Source organism: Neomonachus schauinslandi, chromosome 1 (assembly GCF_002201575.2).
Source record: "Neomonachus schauinslandi chromosome 1, ASM220157v2, whole genome shotgun sequence".
NCBI lineage: Eukaryota > Metazoa > Chordata > Mammalia > Carnivora > Phocidae > Neomonachus > Neomonachus schauinslandi.
The window spans coordinates 201,004,509-201,020,346 of NC_058403.1; the positions used below are offsets into that span (position 1 = coordinate 201,004,509).

Genomic DNA, 15,838 nt, shown 5'->3' on the forward strand with positions numbered 1-15,838 from the left:
CCCGAGCTGCCAGGGCCAGGGGGAGGGCGCGGGGGTCCCCGAAGTTCCGGACAGGGAGGCTGGGGGCGGCTTGCGGAGCCCCGAAATTCCCGGGCTTGAGAGGGCGCAGGGGCCCCGAAGTTCCGGAGTCGGGGTCGGAGAGGACACAGTGCGAGGGTTCCCAAAGTTCCGGACCGGGCGTTGGAAGAGGCTGCGGTGTCCCCGACGTTCCGGGCCTGGGGTAGGAAGGCGGCACGAGGGGATCCCGAAATTCTGGACCCGGGGCTGGAGAGGTGGCAGGGAGTCCCCGAAATTTAGGAGTCGGAGGTGGCGCGAGGGATCCCCGAAGTTCTGGACCTGGGGTTGGAGGGGGCGGAGAATGTGTCCCCGAAGTTCTGGACCCGGAGTTGGGTCGGAAGTTCCCGGGTCGAGGGTGGCACTTCCCGAAGTCGGGGCGCGTATTGGGCGCCCCGCTTCTGACGCGGATGGGAACTCCTTCCTTACTGAATATCAGGCCCCCCGGACTGGGGCTCATGGGGTGGGGCTTCGCCCCCACACGCGATTGGGGATCGTGGGCACCGGGCGGGGTCGGGGCCTCCTCCGGGAGCCCCGCGGGCCGGCGGCGTCCGAGGCACATGACTAGTTGGTGAGTAACTTTCCCCAAAGCTGCAAGTCGCGGCAGGACCGTCAGGGCCGGAAGGGCCTGAGTTTCTGGGACCCCTGCACCCTGGAACCCTGCTTCGCCCCAGGACCTGCTCCCAACCCAGGACAGAGCTGCCGCCCCTCCCCCACACAGGGGCTCCGATTTCAGACCCTGTGACCGGGGCAGCAGCTGCCCAGGACAGGGTGGGGGGGCATCCCTCCTCTGACCAAGGAGACCGCTCCGCGGGGGGCCTCCCTTCCCCCACTTTGCCACCTCCCTTCCCCAGGCCCCTCCTGGTCCCCTACAGATCCCTGGGATTCAGGTTTTGCGGGCACAGAGGTGAGGGTCAGGAATTCTCCAGGGCAGCCATTCCTGGTTTCTGTGGGGTTGTGGCTAGAGGCACCAAGAGGGGCTGGGGAGCCCCTTCTCCCAATCCTTGATGCTGCCCAGCCCTGCATGGTATTGGCATTGAGTGGGTATGGGTGATCAGGTAGTGGGTACCACGATCAACTTGTTTGGCTACATCTTATCTTTTTAACTAGGCTGGGAGCCCCCTGGGGATTTGGACTCTGACTCCAAGGTGTGCCTCTGCCCTAGAGTGGAAGCTGAGGGGTCCCCCTGTGGGTTCTGGAGGGGACTGGCCTCCCAGTAGGCACCTGGTGCTGCCCCACATTTTGATGGAGATCCTGGTTTGGGGAGTGATGAGTGAATGTGGCAGAAAATACCAAGCAGGGGTTCACCTTAGCCTTCTCTACCTAGCCCCAAGATTGAGGGGGTGTTACTGGGGGTCCAGTAACCAGCATGCTGAGAAGTTTATGCTGGGATATCAGGGGCTACCTGCCTCCTCTCAGAGAGCCATCTCCTGCTTGGGGTGTGTGGGGGCTTCCTCCAGTTGGAGAGGGACAGGGTCTTTTTGCTCTGAGTGATCTGCTGATTCCCTTACCTTTTTGATTGGCGTTCTGTGAATGGTGTACCTTGGCGGTGGGTCCTGAGGTTGGACCTGCTTGGTTTCCTTAAACTTGTCCTGAGGGACACTCACAAGCCCCCCCTCCCCACAGAGACTGAGCGTGCAGCTCCTGCTATCCCTCTGGCTGCCTCTTGGAGCCCACCCAGCCCAGCCTGACCAATGTCCACAGCCAGGTGAGTCCCTGCCTCCTCAGCTTGGCCCTGAGTCCCCTGGGGGATGCCCAGCCCCACTGAGAACGCTCTCCCCATGCAGGGAGCAGCCCATCTTCAGCACACGGGCGCACGTGTTCCAGATTGACCCGGCCACCAAGCGGAACTGGATCCCCGCGGGCAAGCACGCACTCACTGTCTCCTACTTCTATGATGCCACCCGCAATGTCTACCGAATCATCAGCATTGGGGGTGCCAAGGTCCTGGCAGGGCCTGGGTGGGGTGGCAGACTCCTGGGGTCTCAGAGACAGGCCTGGGTCTGGTCATTACCTTGCTGTGTGCCAGGGGGGCTGGGGGTTGGGAGGAGCCCAGAAGCAGTCTCCCTCCTGAAATGGCTCACACCAGGGACCTCCCAGGAGCTAATACGAAATGACACCCTGGGGGTTTCGTGTTCATTATTATCAGTCTCATCAACCTTGAATTTTGTTCCCCCCCTCTCCCCAGGCCATCATCAACAGCACTGTCACCCCCAACATGACCTTTACCAAAACCTCCCAGAAGTTCGGGCAGTGGGCAGACAGCCGCGCCAACACTGTCTATGGCCTTGGCTTTGCTTCTGAGCAGCATCTGACCCAGGTGGGCTTGCAGGATTACATGGTGGGCGGGACAGGGCTGGGCCTGGGTCTTCTCCCAGGTACACTGGGGCCCCTGGTCAGGTGCTGCAGAATGGGCCTCAGAATTAGACAACCTTCCTAGTTCCCTGGTTCATGTCTCAGCTCTGCTGGCCACCTACTCCAATTCTGGACACACCCTGCCCTTCTCTGGGTGCCTGGCACTGGCTGGGAGTTCCCTCACACACCCTAGCACTACCTTCATCATTGCCTCCCTCCGCCCTCTGTTGTCTCCAGACTTCAATATTGTCTCATCCCATTGTTTCCCCCGATGGGTAGTGCTTTCTGATTCCTAATGAGATCGTGAGGATTCTCTTTGCTTCTAGAAGCTTTCATTTTCCTTTCAGATTTAGGTCTTGAATTAATTTCTGTTGGTGCTATAAGGCGGGAGTATTTTTTCCCACTGAGTATTCAGTTGCTCTTGGACCATTTTTTGAGATGATTTCCTCCCCCCATCCCCATGAATGGCACTGGCCCCTTTGCCTCAATCAAGGGACTGTCTGTGTGTAAACATTTTCTTTAAAAAATTATTTTCCAACTAAAGAAATTTATTTTAAAACGAAAAACAGTGTATCCTACCCACCCTAATTGGAAAACCAATATCAGTGGTAAACATTAATACAGTAGGAATGAGAACAGGGCAATTTAAGTTCTCACTGGGTACAGGTGTTCTCTCAGAGGCTCTGAGCCCAAGACCTACTTTCTCTTTGTTATAAAAAGATATTCACAAGTGTCCCGGGCATTAAAGACAGCACCCACCTGAGGCTCTCCTTGCTGAAATAAGCCTGACCGAGAGGAAAAGGGGAGCCCTTTCTCAAGGTGGTTCCATGTAATACACTTCCGTGAACACCCCACCCCCACCATGATGCTCTCAGTCTGCTCACCAGGACAACATTTTCCAAGCCTTCTGACCACTCTTCCAGTTCATGAGATGAGAGGATATACATGGCTCCTAAAGCCCCTTCCAAAGTGACAGGGCTGGTGCTGGGTGGGGGTGACCAAGTGGGGCCCTGGGAGAGGGGGCTGGGTTTTCTTTGATTATTTGTCCTGCCGCCCCCCCCCCCTCCCCAGTTTGCTGAGAAGTTCCAGGAAGTAAAGGAAGCAGCAAGGCTGGCGAGGGAGAAATCTCAGGATGGGGGGGAGCTCACCAGTCCAGCCCTGGGGCTCACTGCTCACCAGGTCAGTACTCCCTGTTCCATGCCTGCCGGTCACTCAGCTGATACTGAGGGTCCAGGTGTTGTGCGGGTGCCCAGGACCAAATGCTCACAGATTGTGTAAAACTGGGCCTACAGCAGGAGCCTTGGAGGGAAGTGTCAGGAGCACGTCCTGGGGGTCTGGCCTAGCCTTGAATCACGAAAGGCCTGGAAACCAGCTTAGTTGGCAGAGTAAAAACCTGGAGGTTGAAATAGCTAAGTAGGGGCCAGGGGGCAGAGTGAAAAACTGTCCTGGGAGCTTTCTGCCATTAATTCATTCAGCATAATTTACTGCCCACCTACTGTGTGCCAGGCCCAGGGCTGGGAAAGAGGGTTACAGAGGTGAAAAAGCAGGCTCCTGGTGCAGGCAGTGAATTCAGTCAGCCTGGTAGAGGGCTTCCTGTCTGAATCTTAAAAGCATGTTGAAATTTGGCCCCAGGGAAGGGCATTGCTATGAAGGGATGGCACAGACGTTTCACAGTGCTCCCCTGACCGTTGCAGATTTTGAATATCTCAGTGGGTTTATTTAGACTAGCCTGCATCGGGTGTGCTCCTGGGGGCTTGGTGAGAGCCCAGGCAGGCAAGGTGGGGGTACAGTTCCCGAAACTCTGGCCCAGGGGTCATGGGAAGCCATAGAGGGTGGATGAGGAGAGGAGGGGCTCCCTCGCGTCCCAGCGCTGGAAAGGACAACAGCCCCGACCCCAACCAGGACCTAACCGGTCCTTGACCGAAGCCACCCCCAGTGTGACCCCGCTTCTACCCACACCCTTAGGTGCCCCCAAGTCCCCTCGTCAGCGCCAACGGCCCCGGCGACGAGAAACTGTTCCGTAGCCAGAGTGCGGACGTCCCCGGCCCAGCCGAGCGCGAGCGGCTCAAGAAGATGCTGTCCGAGGGGTGAGGGGGGTAGTGCGGGCACAGGGCGTGGCGGGACGGAGGGCGCCGAGAGGACCTTCTCTGAAGCGCGTGCGGCGCGACGGGCCGCGGGATTTGACTGTACCCAAGGCCCGGGAAGGCCAGGGGGCTGACTCCGGTCCTGCCCCTTCTGGAGCGGACCTCGCCCCTCGGACGCGCTCCCCCTTTGACCACGCCTTCTCGGGGCGGACCCTGCCTCGGCCACGCCTCCCCGACCAAATTCAAAACCCACCCGGGCCTCCCAACCCTCACCCGGTTCTGAGCCCGCCCCGATGGGCTGACCCCGCCCCCCGGCAGGACCGCGCTCCCCCGGGACGTCCCCACCCATGGCACCAACCCCCGGCCCCGCCCCACCCCCTAGCTCCACCCCGCCCTGCCCCTGTCCCCTACCCGGTGCGGCCGGCCTCGCCCCCGCCAACCGCCGCGTCCCTGCAGCTCGGTGGGCGAGGTGCAGTGGGAGGCCGAGTTCTTCGCGCTGCAGGACAGCAACAACAAGTTGGCGGGCGCCCTGCGAGAAGCCAACGCCGCCGCCGCCCAGTGGAGGCAGCAGCTGGAGGCCCAGCGGGCCGAGGCCGAGAGGCTGAGGCAGCGGGTGAGGGGACCCCTTCCAGAGACTCCGAGCGGCCCCGGCAGGCAGCTGGGGAGCCCCTGCCTCCGCATGTCCTCTCCGTCCTGGGTTCACTGCCTGGCTGTGTGATCTCTGCAGGTCGTTTCCCTGAGCCTCAGTTTCTTGTTCTGTATTATGGGTCTGAGAGAATGCCAACCTTTGTCAAACCCTAAAGTCCTACCTGCTGCAAGGTGGTAGCCCCAGTCAGAGGGGGTGAGTGCCTCGTCATGGGTGTGACAGAGCAAGGGACAGATTCCCCAGGGGTCAGGAGAGTGCAGGCTGGGGTGTCAGGGGCTGACTTTCCTGTGCGCACAGGTAGCTGAGCTGGAGGCCCAGGCAGCCGCCGAGCCCCCCTCAGTCAGTGAGAAGGAAGGGCCAGGCCAGTCGCTGGAGCAGCTGGAGGCATTGGTGCAAACCAAAGACCAGGTGAGCACTGAGGGTGTGTCCCTGGGCTTCATCTTCCCTGACCTCCCACAGGGGAGCCAGGACCCCCAGAATAGACCCTGGGAACTCTTCTCTAGGAGATCCAGACGCTGAAGAGCCAGACCGGTGGCCCCCGTGAGGCCGTGGACACCACCGAGCGTGAGGAGACGCAGCAGAAAGTGCAGGTGTGTGTTGGCTGTCACTGGGTGGGGTGACTGCACAGGGGCAGCCAGTCCCCGCTGTGGGACAGACCTGGGATCTTTCCTTCCTGATGGGTCCTGGGCAGCTGTGTGCCTCTCTGAGCCTCAGTAAGTGGGGTCAGAGATTTACCTAAGGTTGTGAAGGATTGGGAGGACCAGGGGCATGGAAAATCTGAGTTGCAGCCAATGTTTTGTAAAGGACAGTTGTCATTAGTACGATGTTTCATATTCTTTGATTCAACAAGAAATTTTTAAAAAGATTTTATTTGAAGTAGAGCAGAGGAAGAGGGAGAAGCATGCTCCCTGCTGAGCAGGGAGCCCAACATGGAGCTCAGTCCCAGGACCCTGAGACCAAGCCGGAGGCAGACGCTTAACCAGTTGAGCCACCCAGGCGCCCCTAAACAAGCAATTTTTGAGTCCCTGCTGAATTGCCATGCTTCACCCCATCAAGTCCTCAGGTCCAGGGGCCTGCATTTGTACCCAGGTCTGACTGGCCTGGCTTTCACTGAGGACTTTATCTGAGAAACGTTCATGGCGCATGTCCTGTGAGTCCAGCAGGTGAAGAGGGGGATCTGGGGACCCAGAAGAGAGAAGTTGGGGAAATGCTCCCTGTTGTCTCCAGGGCAGAATGCTCAGCCTGTGCAGAGGCCCTGAGGTGGGGAGAAACTCAACATGTACAAGGACCCACAAGGAAGCCAGCGAGTCCGAGCTGGAATGAACAAGGAAAGGGGGGGAGGGATGTGATGTTGTTCCCAGCCTGATGGGTCACAGAAGGGTTTTGAGCAGAAGAGGGATGTGATCAGTTCTATTACCTTTAAATTGGCTAAGGGCTTAGGGAGTGTCTTGGGCAGAAGCTGCAGGGAGGATAAGAGATGAAGGGGGCATGGCATGGCCCAGAGTGGGGTCTGATGGGATGGCATTGTGATGCTGGATGCCCCAAGCAGGGCTGGTGACACTAGAAACTTGTTGGGACTCCAAATCTTGTCTACCCTCTCCCTGCAGGATCTGGAGACCCGCAATGCCGAGCTGGAGCACCAGTTGCGGGCAACAGAGCGCAGCCTGGAGGAGGCGCGGGCTGAGCGGGAACGGGCGCGGGCTGAGGTGGGCCGGGCTGCACAGCTGCTGGACGTCAGGCTGTTTGAGCTGAGCGAGCTGCGAGAGGGCCTCGCCCGCCTGGCAGAGGGCACGCCCTGAACCTGGCTGCAGGGTCTGCGTGGGAGCTGGGGCCCGCGGGAGCTGGTTTTAGACGCATGATTCCCGCCTGGGGCACGAGCCAGGCCGCGGGCGGCACAATGGGCTGTTCACCCTGGCAGGGACTGGGGACCCAACTCGACCTGGGGAGAGCCTGGCCACAGTGCCCCAGCTGGCCCTGGCCGCTCACAGCTCAGGGGCTGTTTCGGGGCTTTTCATTGTGTAGAATTTCTAGAATCCCCAGGGCGCGTGCTGGTGCCCAGATTACATTTCTAAGAGTGGCTGCGCATGTGTGTGTTATGTGGACACCCAGGCATCTAACCGCCGTCACTGGACCCCTCTACCCGCTTTCTCTTTGATGCACCTCAGCTGCTCTCTTTGTAGGGCTTAGTAAGCCACTTGCAGGTGAGAAGAGTTAAGTTTCAGAGCCTGAGGAGCAGGCCCAGGCCACACAGCCAGGAGCCCAGCTCTGCCCAGCATAGCTGTCCCCACCCCCTTGGGCTCAACTCCTGTTGTCTGGACCAGTTTGCCCTTAAGTGGCCCTTGGTTAAGCACCCCTCCCTTTACTCTGGTACAAGCCCCCGATTCCACCAGGTAGGCAGGTGGGGAAGGTGTTGGTGTTCATGGTAGGTGTTCACTACACACAGGCATCCTGTCACTGAACTTGATGGCCACGTTTGGAAACTGGTGCCCTTGCTGTGACCATTTTCCAGATGAGGAAACTGAAGCCCCCCGGGGGGGGGGACTTCTCAAACCCAAGGTCACCTGGCCAGCACTGTAGTTCAAACCTTCGGCCTGGCCCGACGGGAATGGAGAACTGGGGGTGGGGTGGGGGTGACATGATGTTCTGGGGGCCTTGGGAAGCACCAGCAGCTGAACCCTCCTCCCCTGCCCCCACTCCCGCAGAGTCAGACCGGGGAAGTCGAGAGACGCATTTATTAAGTGACTCCTGCAAGCAACACACCTTTGCTCTGGGGCCCTATACATCCACTACCCCCCCAGGTGACCCAAGGTCACTGTGTGTGGAGCTGGGCCCAACCTCATAGCCAGTGTTCCTTCCTCGTCCACAGCCTGACCCTTGGCAGGGGCTCTGAGAAGGGGCCAGCCGGGGGCTGCAAGGTGGAAAGCTGTGTGGTGCACAACATGGGTGTCCCTGGGTCAAAAGGACAGCGACTGAGCAGGCCCTGGGGGGCGGGGGGGAGCCCTCCGACTGTCAGTTCCGGGAAGGAATCCCAGGAGGTGCCGGTGGGGGCCACATGGCGCTCAGGCCTGACCCTGGCTGGGCGCCGGGGCTGAGTGCGCTCCAGGTGGGGCCCTGGGTGGACGCCCCCGGCGGCTGGCCCCGCCGGCCTTCTGCCGCCGCAGCACCTGCTCCACCTTCTCCTTGAAGCGCCGGTTCTTCTGCTTGATCTTGGCCAGTTCAGCCTTGCGTCTGGCCTCCAGGTCGGGGTCCTGACATGGGAGGACCCGCAGGTGGCCGAGCTGCCCAATCTGCCCCTTGCAAGCCGTCCCCCCACGCCCACCTGCCAGCTCAGCCCTCACCTTCCCCTCCAGGATCAGCTGCTTCCGCTTATTGATCTCCTTCTTTTCGTCAAAGTTGGCTGCCTCCAGTTTCTGGGGAGGGAAGGAGAGGCCATCATGGAGGCCCTTGTGTCAAAGGGGGCACCCTGGGCCCCAAGGCCTCTAATACTCACGATTTCACACTCCCTCCGCACCACATTGACCTGCGTGAGGATCTGCAGCACCTTGGCCTCCTCCACGGAGAGCTCCTCCAGCTTCTTCTCTGTAGGGGCAGGGGTCCCAGGGGGCGGGAGAAGGCAGACAAGACAAGGGGAGGGATTCTGGCTTGGGAGTGAGCTCCCCATGCAGTGGGGCATGCAAGAATGGGGTCATATCAGAAAAGGGTCAGGTGGACAAGATCTGGGATTGTAGACCTAAAGGAGATAGGCTGTCCTTTATTGGTTGCTGTTAGCAACACTATGAATTTGACTAGAAGTATTTTTTTTTTTAAACACTATCCTTTAGGGGAGCTCAGCTGGCTCTGTCAGAACAGCATGCGACTCTTGATCTTGGCATCATGAGTTCGAGCCCCATGCTGGGTGTAGAGATTACTCAAATACTGTCCTTTGCAGTCCAGAGATTCTGAATTTTAGGGCAGTCTGTACAGTGATTACAGATTTTCCAGTGCTTCTTGGTCTGGGCTAGACGTTAAAAACCACCCAAGGGGGTTTTTAAACACACCCAGACCCTGGCCCTGGGGCCTCTGGCTCATCCACAGGGACCATCCATACATCCCAGGCTGAGAAACCAAAGTCCCTTCCCACCAGATGTGGCTTTCGGCAGGTGAGGGCCACTGTAGGAAGCTTCTTTTGATAACTGGGCTAAAAACCTTCATTTGGGGTTGCACAGGATGGAAGGTGCAGTTTAAGTTCTGCTCAGTGAGTAGCCCAGCAGGTGTCTGAGGGGGGTAAGTGGGCATTGCACCCAGAAGCACCCGCCTCCCCCCAGCCCCTCTCCCGCCCCTCCACTCACTGATCTGCTCCTCGATGGCATGGATAAGGTGGATGTCATACTGCGTCACCAGGGTGATGGCCTGTCCTTGCCGCCCTGCGAGGACACGCCACGGTTACCTGCTATGAGGTAGGAGCCGACAGAGACAGGCTGTGACCACTAGGCAGCTCAGGGCCCCTCTTGGTGGGAACAGAGTGAGGGCTTGGTGAACGGGGTGAGGGCAGGTCCCTCCCAGAGGAGACACAGGACACCAGGAGAGGCGGCTCTCCTACCAGGCTGGCCTTACACGGGGGCGGGTGATGGGGCTGACTTCCCTCTGGGGCACGGCTATCAGAGTTTTGTCAGCGATAAGGCTCGACGGGCCTCAGCACAGGGCTGCGCACACGGGTTTCTCCAGCCCCCATCTCTGGGAGGGTGATGGTATTGGAACAGCGCTCACAGCTGGCAAGGCCCGTGGCCCTTGGAGCATCACCAAACAGGCGTCATTCTTGCTACCTGTCATTTGCTGAGGAGATGGGCCCAGAGCTGATGTGAACTGCCCCCAGGCCACAGGACAGGAGAGAAGGGCCAGGCCCAGTCTGGCCACCCCAGAATCCCTGCCTCTCCCCACTCCAGGCATGACAGAATCTCAGAAACCAGAGCATTCCTGCCTCTGCTTTCAAAAGGATGATTCCCCCAATTTGTGAACACTGCCTCTCACCTGCGGGCTCTATCCCCACATCTTCTCCCACCGGCTCCTGACTTTGGTTCCTCACAGGGTGGGCAGGCTGGAGGGACATGGGTCCGAAGGCCACCCCATCCTGTCCACTTACCTGCACGGGCTGTCCGGCCGACTCGGTGTATGTAGATCTTGGGGAGCCCGGGGGTGTTGTGGTTAATAACCACCTGCACTGTGGGAATGTCCAGGCCCCTGGAAGCAGAGGCCAGTCAATGCCACCGTCCACGTGGGGAAACCAAGGCGGGGACTCATCCCAGGTCACTCAGCCGTGAAGTCGGGACTGCCCCACTTCTTGCCAGGGTCAGCCCTCTGGTCCCTCTGTGGGGGTGCCACTGGGCTGGCACAGGGGAGGGAGTACCCTGGGGCCGCTCACCGGGAGGCCACGTCCGTGGCAATCAGGATCCTGTAGATGCTGGACTTGAATTTGGCCAGGGCAGCAAAGCGTTCTTTCTGTGGCCAAGTCGGGGAGAGAATTGGGAAGAACAGGGGTCAGGTGGCATCTCAGCAAATGTTTGAGCACTTACGGTGTGAGGCCTGGGAACAGGATGCAGTCCAGGCTAGTCCCACCCTCCCGGGGCTCACCCATGAGGACAGACCAAGGCAAATGGGTGGCAGGAAGTGTTCTGGGCAGAGGGAAGAGTGTGGGCAAAGGCCCTGAGGCTGGGACAAGTTGCCAGGGATAAGGCTAGGGATGGCGGGGGGAATCTCTGGGGCAGCCTGGTCCCATACCTGTTTCATCATGGAATGCAGAGCCACAGTGGGGAAGTTGAATTTACGCAGCATCATGCACAGGATCTGGCAGGTCCTGGGGGGAAGGACACACTGTCAGCCTCTCCAGAGCCAGGGTCTTGGGAAGGCACTCCGCCCCAGTACACCCCAGGACCGCAAGGAGGTGGCCCTGCACAGCTGGTGAAGGAGAAGCAGGGGTGTGGGGTATCGCGCTTGCTGACATCCTCTCTGCCGACCCCTTCCCTGGCCTAAGCCAATGAGAGTCAGCCCTACCTCCAAACTTTCCTCTTCTGGTAGCCAATAAATTCTTGGGGGGGCGGCAGCCACTCAGGAGGTCTCCTCCATGTGAGGTAGGCTGCCTATCTACTCTGGCTCATGCTACAGCTTCCTAAAGACCTCCCCAAGAGCTTCAACGGATTCTGAAGGCCCCTGGGACTGTAGAGAGGAGGGCCTGGTTGTCGGAGCCAATGTGCTAGGCCCTACTGACACCCCGATACAGTGAAGAGGCTGCTTCAAGGCCTTCCCGGCTGCTGCAGAGGGCTTCTGGGGGACAGCCAGAGGACCCTGTACCTTCTGGTTAAGAGCGGGTCTGAGGAACCCCAAATCCTGGTCCTGCCTTCAGGAGGGGTAGCCTCAGCAAATTGCTTGACCTCTCTGAGCTTCCTTGAGTGAATCCTCTGAAATCTCTGGTCTGAGCAGAGGCCCTGGAGTGCCAAGACAGGCGGTGTGCCTCGTACCTCGGGCCTTCGGAAAGGGCTATGGGAGGGCGTCTGAGGAAGAGAGAGGCAGGGCCATGCTCACTTGCACGTGTTGGTAAAGATGATGATAGACCAGTCCTCGTGCTCGTCCTGGAAGTTCTGAATCAGGTGGACCAGATAGGCATCCTTGACCTTCTCAGGCACCAACAGGTAGCGCTGGTCCAGCTGTTCTACTGTACGTACCCTGGGGATGGGGGGGGGGGGGCCCCTTTTCCCCCCCCCCGAAAGGGGCCCAATGCCCCTCACCGTCCGAGTGCAGTAACCTCTGTTGGATGTGGCCCCCCACCCCTTGCCTGCCCTGCCCTGCCCCTCGGGACCTGGCTGTGGACTCACGGGGCCTGAGCCTCCCAGAAGAAGGGCTGGTTGGTGGCCAGGCCCTGAAGCTCTCTGAGCGTGTCAGTCAGTGTGGCGCTGAAGAGCAGGGTCTGCCGGCGAGTGGGCACGGCCGCCAGGATGGCCTCCAGGTCGACGGTGAAATCGGTGCAGCCCTGCTCCAACAGCCGGTCTGCCTCATCCATCACCTGCAGCACCAGTGGCCGGGGGTAGGGGAACTGGGGTGAGAGTGCTGTCTGGGGCCTGCTTCCCCCACATGCCTCCTTCCCAGCTTTGCACATGGGCCCTGGAGCGTTCTCCCTCTAGGTCTCGGACATCTGCTCCCTCAAGCATTTCTGCGCCTCAGAGAGGCCCTGCCCCCCACCACCCTGGCTAGTACAGGCCACCTCTTGTTGATCCCTCAGCTGTCTTTGTCACCCTTCCTAAGGCTCTGCTGGATGGTGGTCTGCGGGACACATGTCCCAAATGGATGAATCCGGGCCCCAGACCGACTCACCAGGAAACGGATCTTCTTTATGCTAAAAGTGTTGGAGCTACGGAGGTGGTCAGCCAGGCGCCCTGGTGTGGCGATGACCACATGTGGTTTCCGGGAGAGCTCCAGGGCCTGAGCCACCATATCTGCAGGTGGAGTGTGAGAGGTGGGTCTGGGTGGGTGGCCTGAGGCCGCGGGGGGGTCCCCTGCCCAGAGCCTCCCTGGGCCCTCTGTACCCATGCCGCCGACAATGATGCAGTCTTTCAGGCCCAGAGGCTTCCCCAGGACCCGGAACTGCTCTGCGATCTGGTAGGCCAGCTCCCTGTGGGTGTGAAGGGGCCAGGCTGGGTTAGATAGGGGTTCTGTGCCTGCCTCCCATTCCCATGTCCATCCCTCAGACCTCCTGACTGGCCCTCTCCTGTTTACACACCCACCACAGCTCCAGTTCCCTCTCAATAAAGGCACTGATACTGAGCACTGGAGCCCTGTTGTCGGCTGGGACCCAGACATCCCACGGCCCCTCTCCCACCAGTCCCACCCAAACTGGCCTCTCCTCCTCAGCAGTGGCCTCGACACCACAGTCACCAAAGCCCGAGACCTAAGCGTCAGTCCCCTCTCCCCTGGGGCTGGTCAGTGTCCATGTCCTTTCTTCCCTACTCCTCAGCCCCAGCTCTGCCCAGGCCTCTCCTTGGCCCATGTGCCCACTTCCTGTCCTCCTGTCTTGCCCTCTCCTGCCGACATACTCCACAGAATTGGTTCTAACTCTCAGACTTTTCTCAAGTTGGCTCTAACCTGCCCAGCCCCAATTACCCCAAGTTCCCTGCCTCTCTCACACCTCTGCTCGAATACACTAGCAGTTCCCTCGGCCTAGAATCTCTTTCCCCAACCTCGTCCCTTTGAGAGACCCTTGTCATCCTTTAAGGCATCCCGGGAATGAAGCCTTCCTCGCCAGGCCACACCCTCACAGAATACACACTCTCCTACTGGCATTAGAGGACTTACCATGTCAACTGCCGTATTTGTCTGCCCAAGAACATGAGATGTGTCTCCATCTTGGGCTACAAGACTACTGATAACTCCTGTCTAGCCGGGGCTTGCCATGAGACAAGCCCTGCGCTCAGCACTTCTCACACACTATCCTGGTTAATTCTGTACCTCCCTTAAGAGACAGGAATGATTCTGTCCCCATTTTATATGTAGGGAAAGTGTGCTCAGAGAGGTAAAGGTGCTTGCCTAAAAACACAGATGGTTAACTCACCCAGAAAGCCTGTGGGGGGCTCACCTGGTGGGTGTCAGGACGAGGCAGAAGATGCCATAGGGATCCTCAGACAGCTTCTGTAAGATGGGCAGGACAAATGCCGCTGTCTTGCCACTGCCTGTCTTGGCACAGCCCAAGCAGTCCCGACCTGGGCAGAGGGCAAAGGAACGTCAACATACTCCAGGTGTAGACAAGTGTTCTACTGGGCACAGTTTAGAATAGCTAACGTTCCATGAGCAGTTACCGTATGTCCAAAACTGGCCTATGTCATTTACATTCTGGGCATACAGACAAATTCTCCAAGGGTGTGACCATTATTGTCTCCACTGAACAGAAAGGGAAATGGAGTCTCAGAGATGTGCCCAGAACACACAACCAGTGAGTAGCAGGCTGGAGTGGAACCCACATCCATCCGACCCAAGATGCTACTACTACTTTTTTTTTTTTTAAGATTTTATTTATTTATTTGACAGACAGAGAGTGAGAGAGCACAAGCGGGGGGAGCGGCAGAGGAACAGGGAGAAGCAGGCTCCCTGCTGACTCAGGGCTTGATCCCAGGACCCCAGGATCATGACCTGAGCTGAAGGCAGATGCTTAACTGACGGAGCCATCCAGGCGCCCTGCTACTGGTCACTATCTCATTTTGACTCCCTCACAGAGCATCCCGGCTTAGGGAAACCTGAATGCCCTCCCTCAATCTGCATCCTAGGCTCCCTTACTGATTTCTTCATCTTTGTTTATTTAATCCCTCAACCCTCAACTTGGTACTTCCTAGGCTTCCTAAGAGCATCTGTCTGTCTCTCTCTTTTTTTTATATAGAGAGAAAAAGCGCGGGGAAGGGGGAGAAGCAAAGGGAGAGGGGGAGAGGAAGAATCCCAAGCAGGCTCCACGCAATGCTGGGCTTGCTCTCGACCCTGACAACATGACCTGAGCGGAAATCAAGAGTCTGACGCTTAACCGACTAAGCCACCCAGGTGCCCCTAAGAGCATCTCTTTAATGGCAAACTGGGTTGGGCCAGAGTGGGTAGCAGAGGATTCATGGGACCAGAGTCCTGCATTTACCAGTAATCTTGACCTCAGTTTCCATTTGTTGTTGTTGTTTTTTAAAAGATTTTATTTAGGGCGCCTGGGTGGCTCAGTTGGTTAAGTGACTGCCTTCGGCTCAGGTCATGATCCTGGAGTCCCGGGATCGAGTCCCGCATAGGGCTCCCTGCTTGGCGGGGAGTCTGCTTCTCCCTCTGACCCTCCTCCCTCTCATGCTCTCTGTCTCTCATTCTCTCTCAAATAAATAAATAAAATCTTTAAAAAAAAAAAAAAAGATTTTATTTAGTCATTTGACAGAGAGAGACACAGCGAGAGAGGGAACACAAGCAGGGGGAGTGGGAGAGAGAGAAGCAGGCTTCCTGAGGAGCAGGGAGCCTGACGCGGGGCTCGATCCCAGGACCCTGGGATCACGACACAAGCCGAGGCAGACGCCCAACGACTGAGCCACCCAGGCGCCCCCTCAGTTTCATTTGTAAAATTAAGATGGTAATGCAAACTACCAAAGTTTTCCAATAGTATCGATTAGTCATTCATCCCTGTGCTCTGAGGTCACGAAAGTTCTGGGATTACATCACTTGTGTGCGGACACAAAGGGAATCAATTGTGCATTCCAAACGCTAACACTGCCCAGTCTACCTCTGACACCCAGGCTCGCCCATAACGCCCAAGCGTATCCCTCGCCTCGCAAGAGTGGCGTGGGTACAGGCTGCGCGAAGGAAAGGGAGCCGATGGAGGGGGAGGGGCTTCCTGGGGAAGAGGACAGGCCACACTTACCCTCTAGGATGGCGGGGATGCAGCCGAGCTGTACAGGCGTGGGCTGCTTCAAACCCAGCTGCCGACATTGTTCCACAAGCCATGATGACAGCCCCAGCTCCGCGAAGCCAGCCATCCTGCCCGCCAGACCCGTGTGAGTACCCGTGTGAGCTGTGCTTTCCGGCGCGTACCGATGACGTCACAGAAACCCTTCCGTTTACTGGATCGCTAGCTGCGTGGTCCCACCCACCTCTAGCTCGCTCTGCCATTCCCAGCCTCGACCCCTTGCCTACCATGTTCCCCCGATTTCCATTGGCTCGCGCGATA

General features: G+C 58.4%; 2 protein-coding genes across 5 annotated transcripts; one reads left to right on the forward strand and one right to left on the reverse strand.

Moving 5' to 3' along the window:
- The first annotated feature begins 503 nt into the window (after positions 1-503).
- Positions 504-7,216, forward strand: HOMER3 (homer scaffold protein 3). Of its 4 annotated transcripts, XM_044917411.1 has the most exons (10): positions 504-625; positions 1,681-1,762; positions 1,842-1,998; positions 2,243-2,374; positions 3,481-3,588; positions 4,375-4,496; positions 4,950-5,106; positions 5,437-5,547; positions 5,643-5,729; positions 6,747-7,216. In XM_044917411.1, the coding sequence occupies exons 2-10, from the start codon at positions 1,749-1,751 to the stop codon at positions 6,936-6,938; spliced, it is 1,080 nt and encodes a 359-aa protein (XP_044773346.1). In that variant the 5' UTR covers positions 504-625; positions 1,681-1,748; the 3' UTR covers positions 6,939-7,216. The 4 variants fall into 4 exon arrangements, with proteins under 4 accessions (XP_044773346.1, XP_044773350.1, XP_044773352.1 ...); XM_044917415.1 differs by lacking the exon at positions 504-625 and having other exon boundaries at positions 1,657-1,762; XM_044917417.1 differs by lacking the exons at positions 504-625; positions 5,437-5,547 and having other exon boundaries at positions 1,657-1,762.
- A 590-nt stretch (positions 7,217-7,806) lies between these two features.
- On the reverse strand, positions 7,807-15,770 carry DDX49 (DEAD-box helicase 49). Its single transcript, XM_021683100.1, has 13 exons — positions 15,533-15,770; positions 13,739-13,862; positions 12,693-12,778; positions 12,481-12,602; positions 11,985-12,172; positions 11,695-11,835; positions 10,894-10,969; positions 10,538-10,614; positions 10,259-10,356; positions 9,468-9,542; positions 8,630-8,718; positions 8,478-8,549; positions 7,807-8,387 (listed from the first exon to the last, which is right to left on the reverse strand). The coding sequence occupies exons 1-13, from the start codon at positions 15,645-15,647 to the stop codon at positions 8,199-8,201; spliced, it is 1,452 nt and encodes a 483-aa protein (XP_021538775.1). The 5' UTR covers positions 15,648-15,770; the 3' UTR covers positions 7,807-8,198.
- Positions 15,771-15,838: the final 68 nt, after the last annotated feature.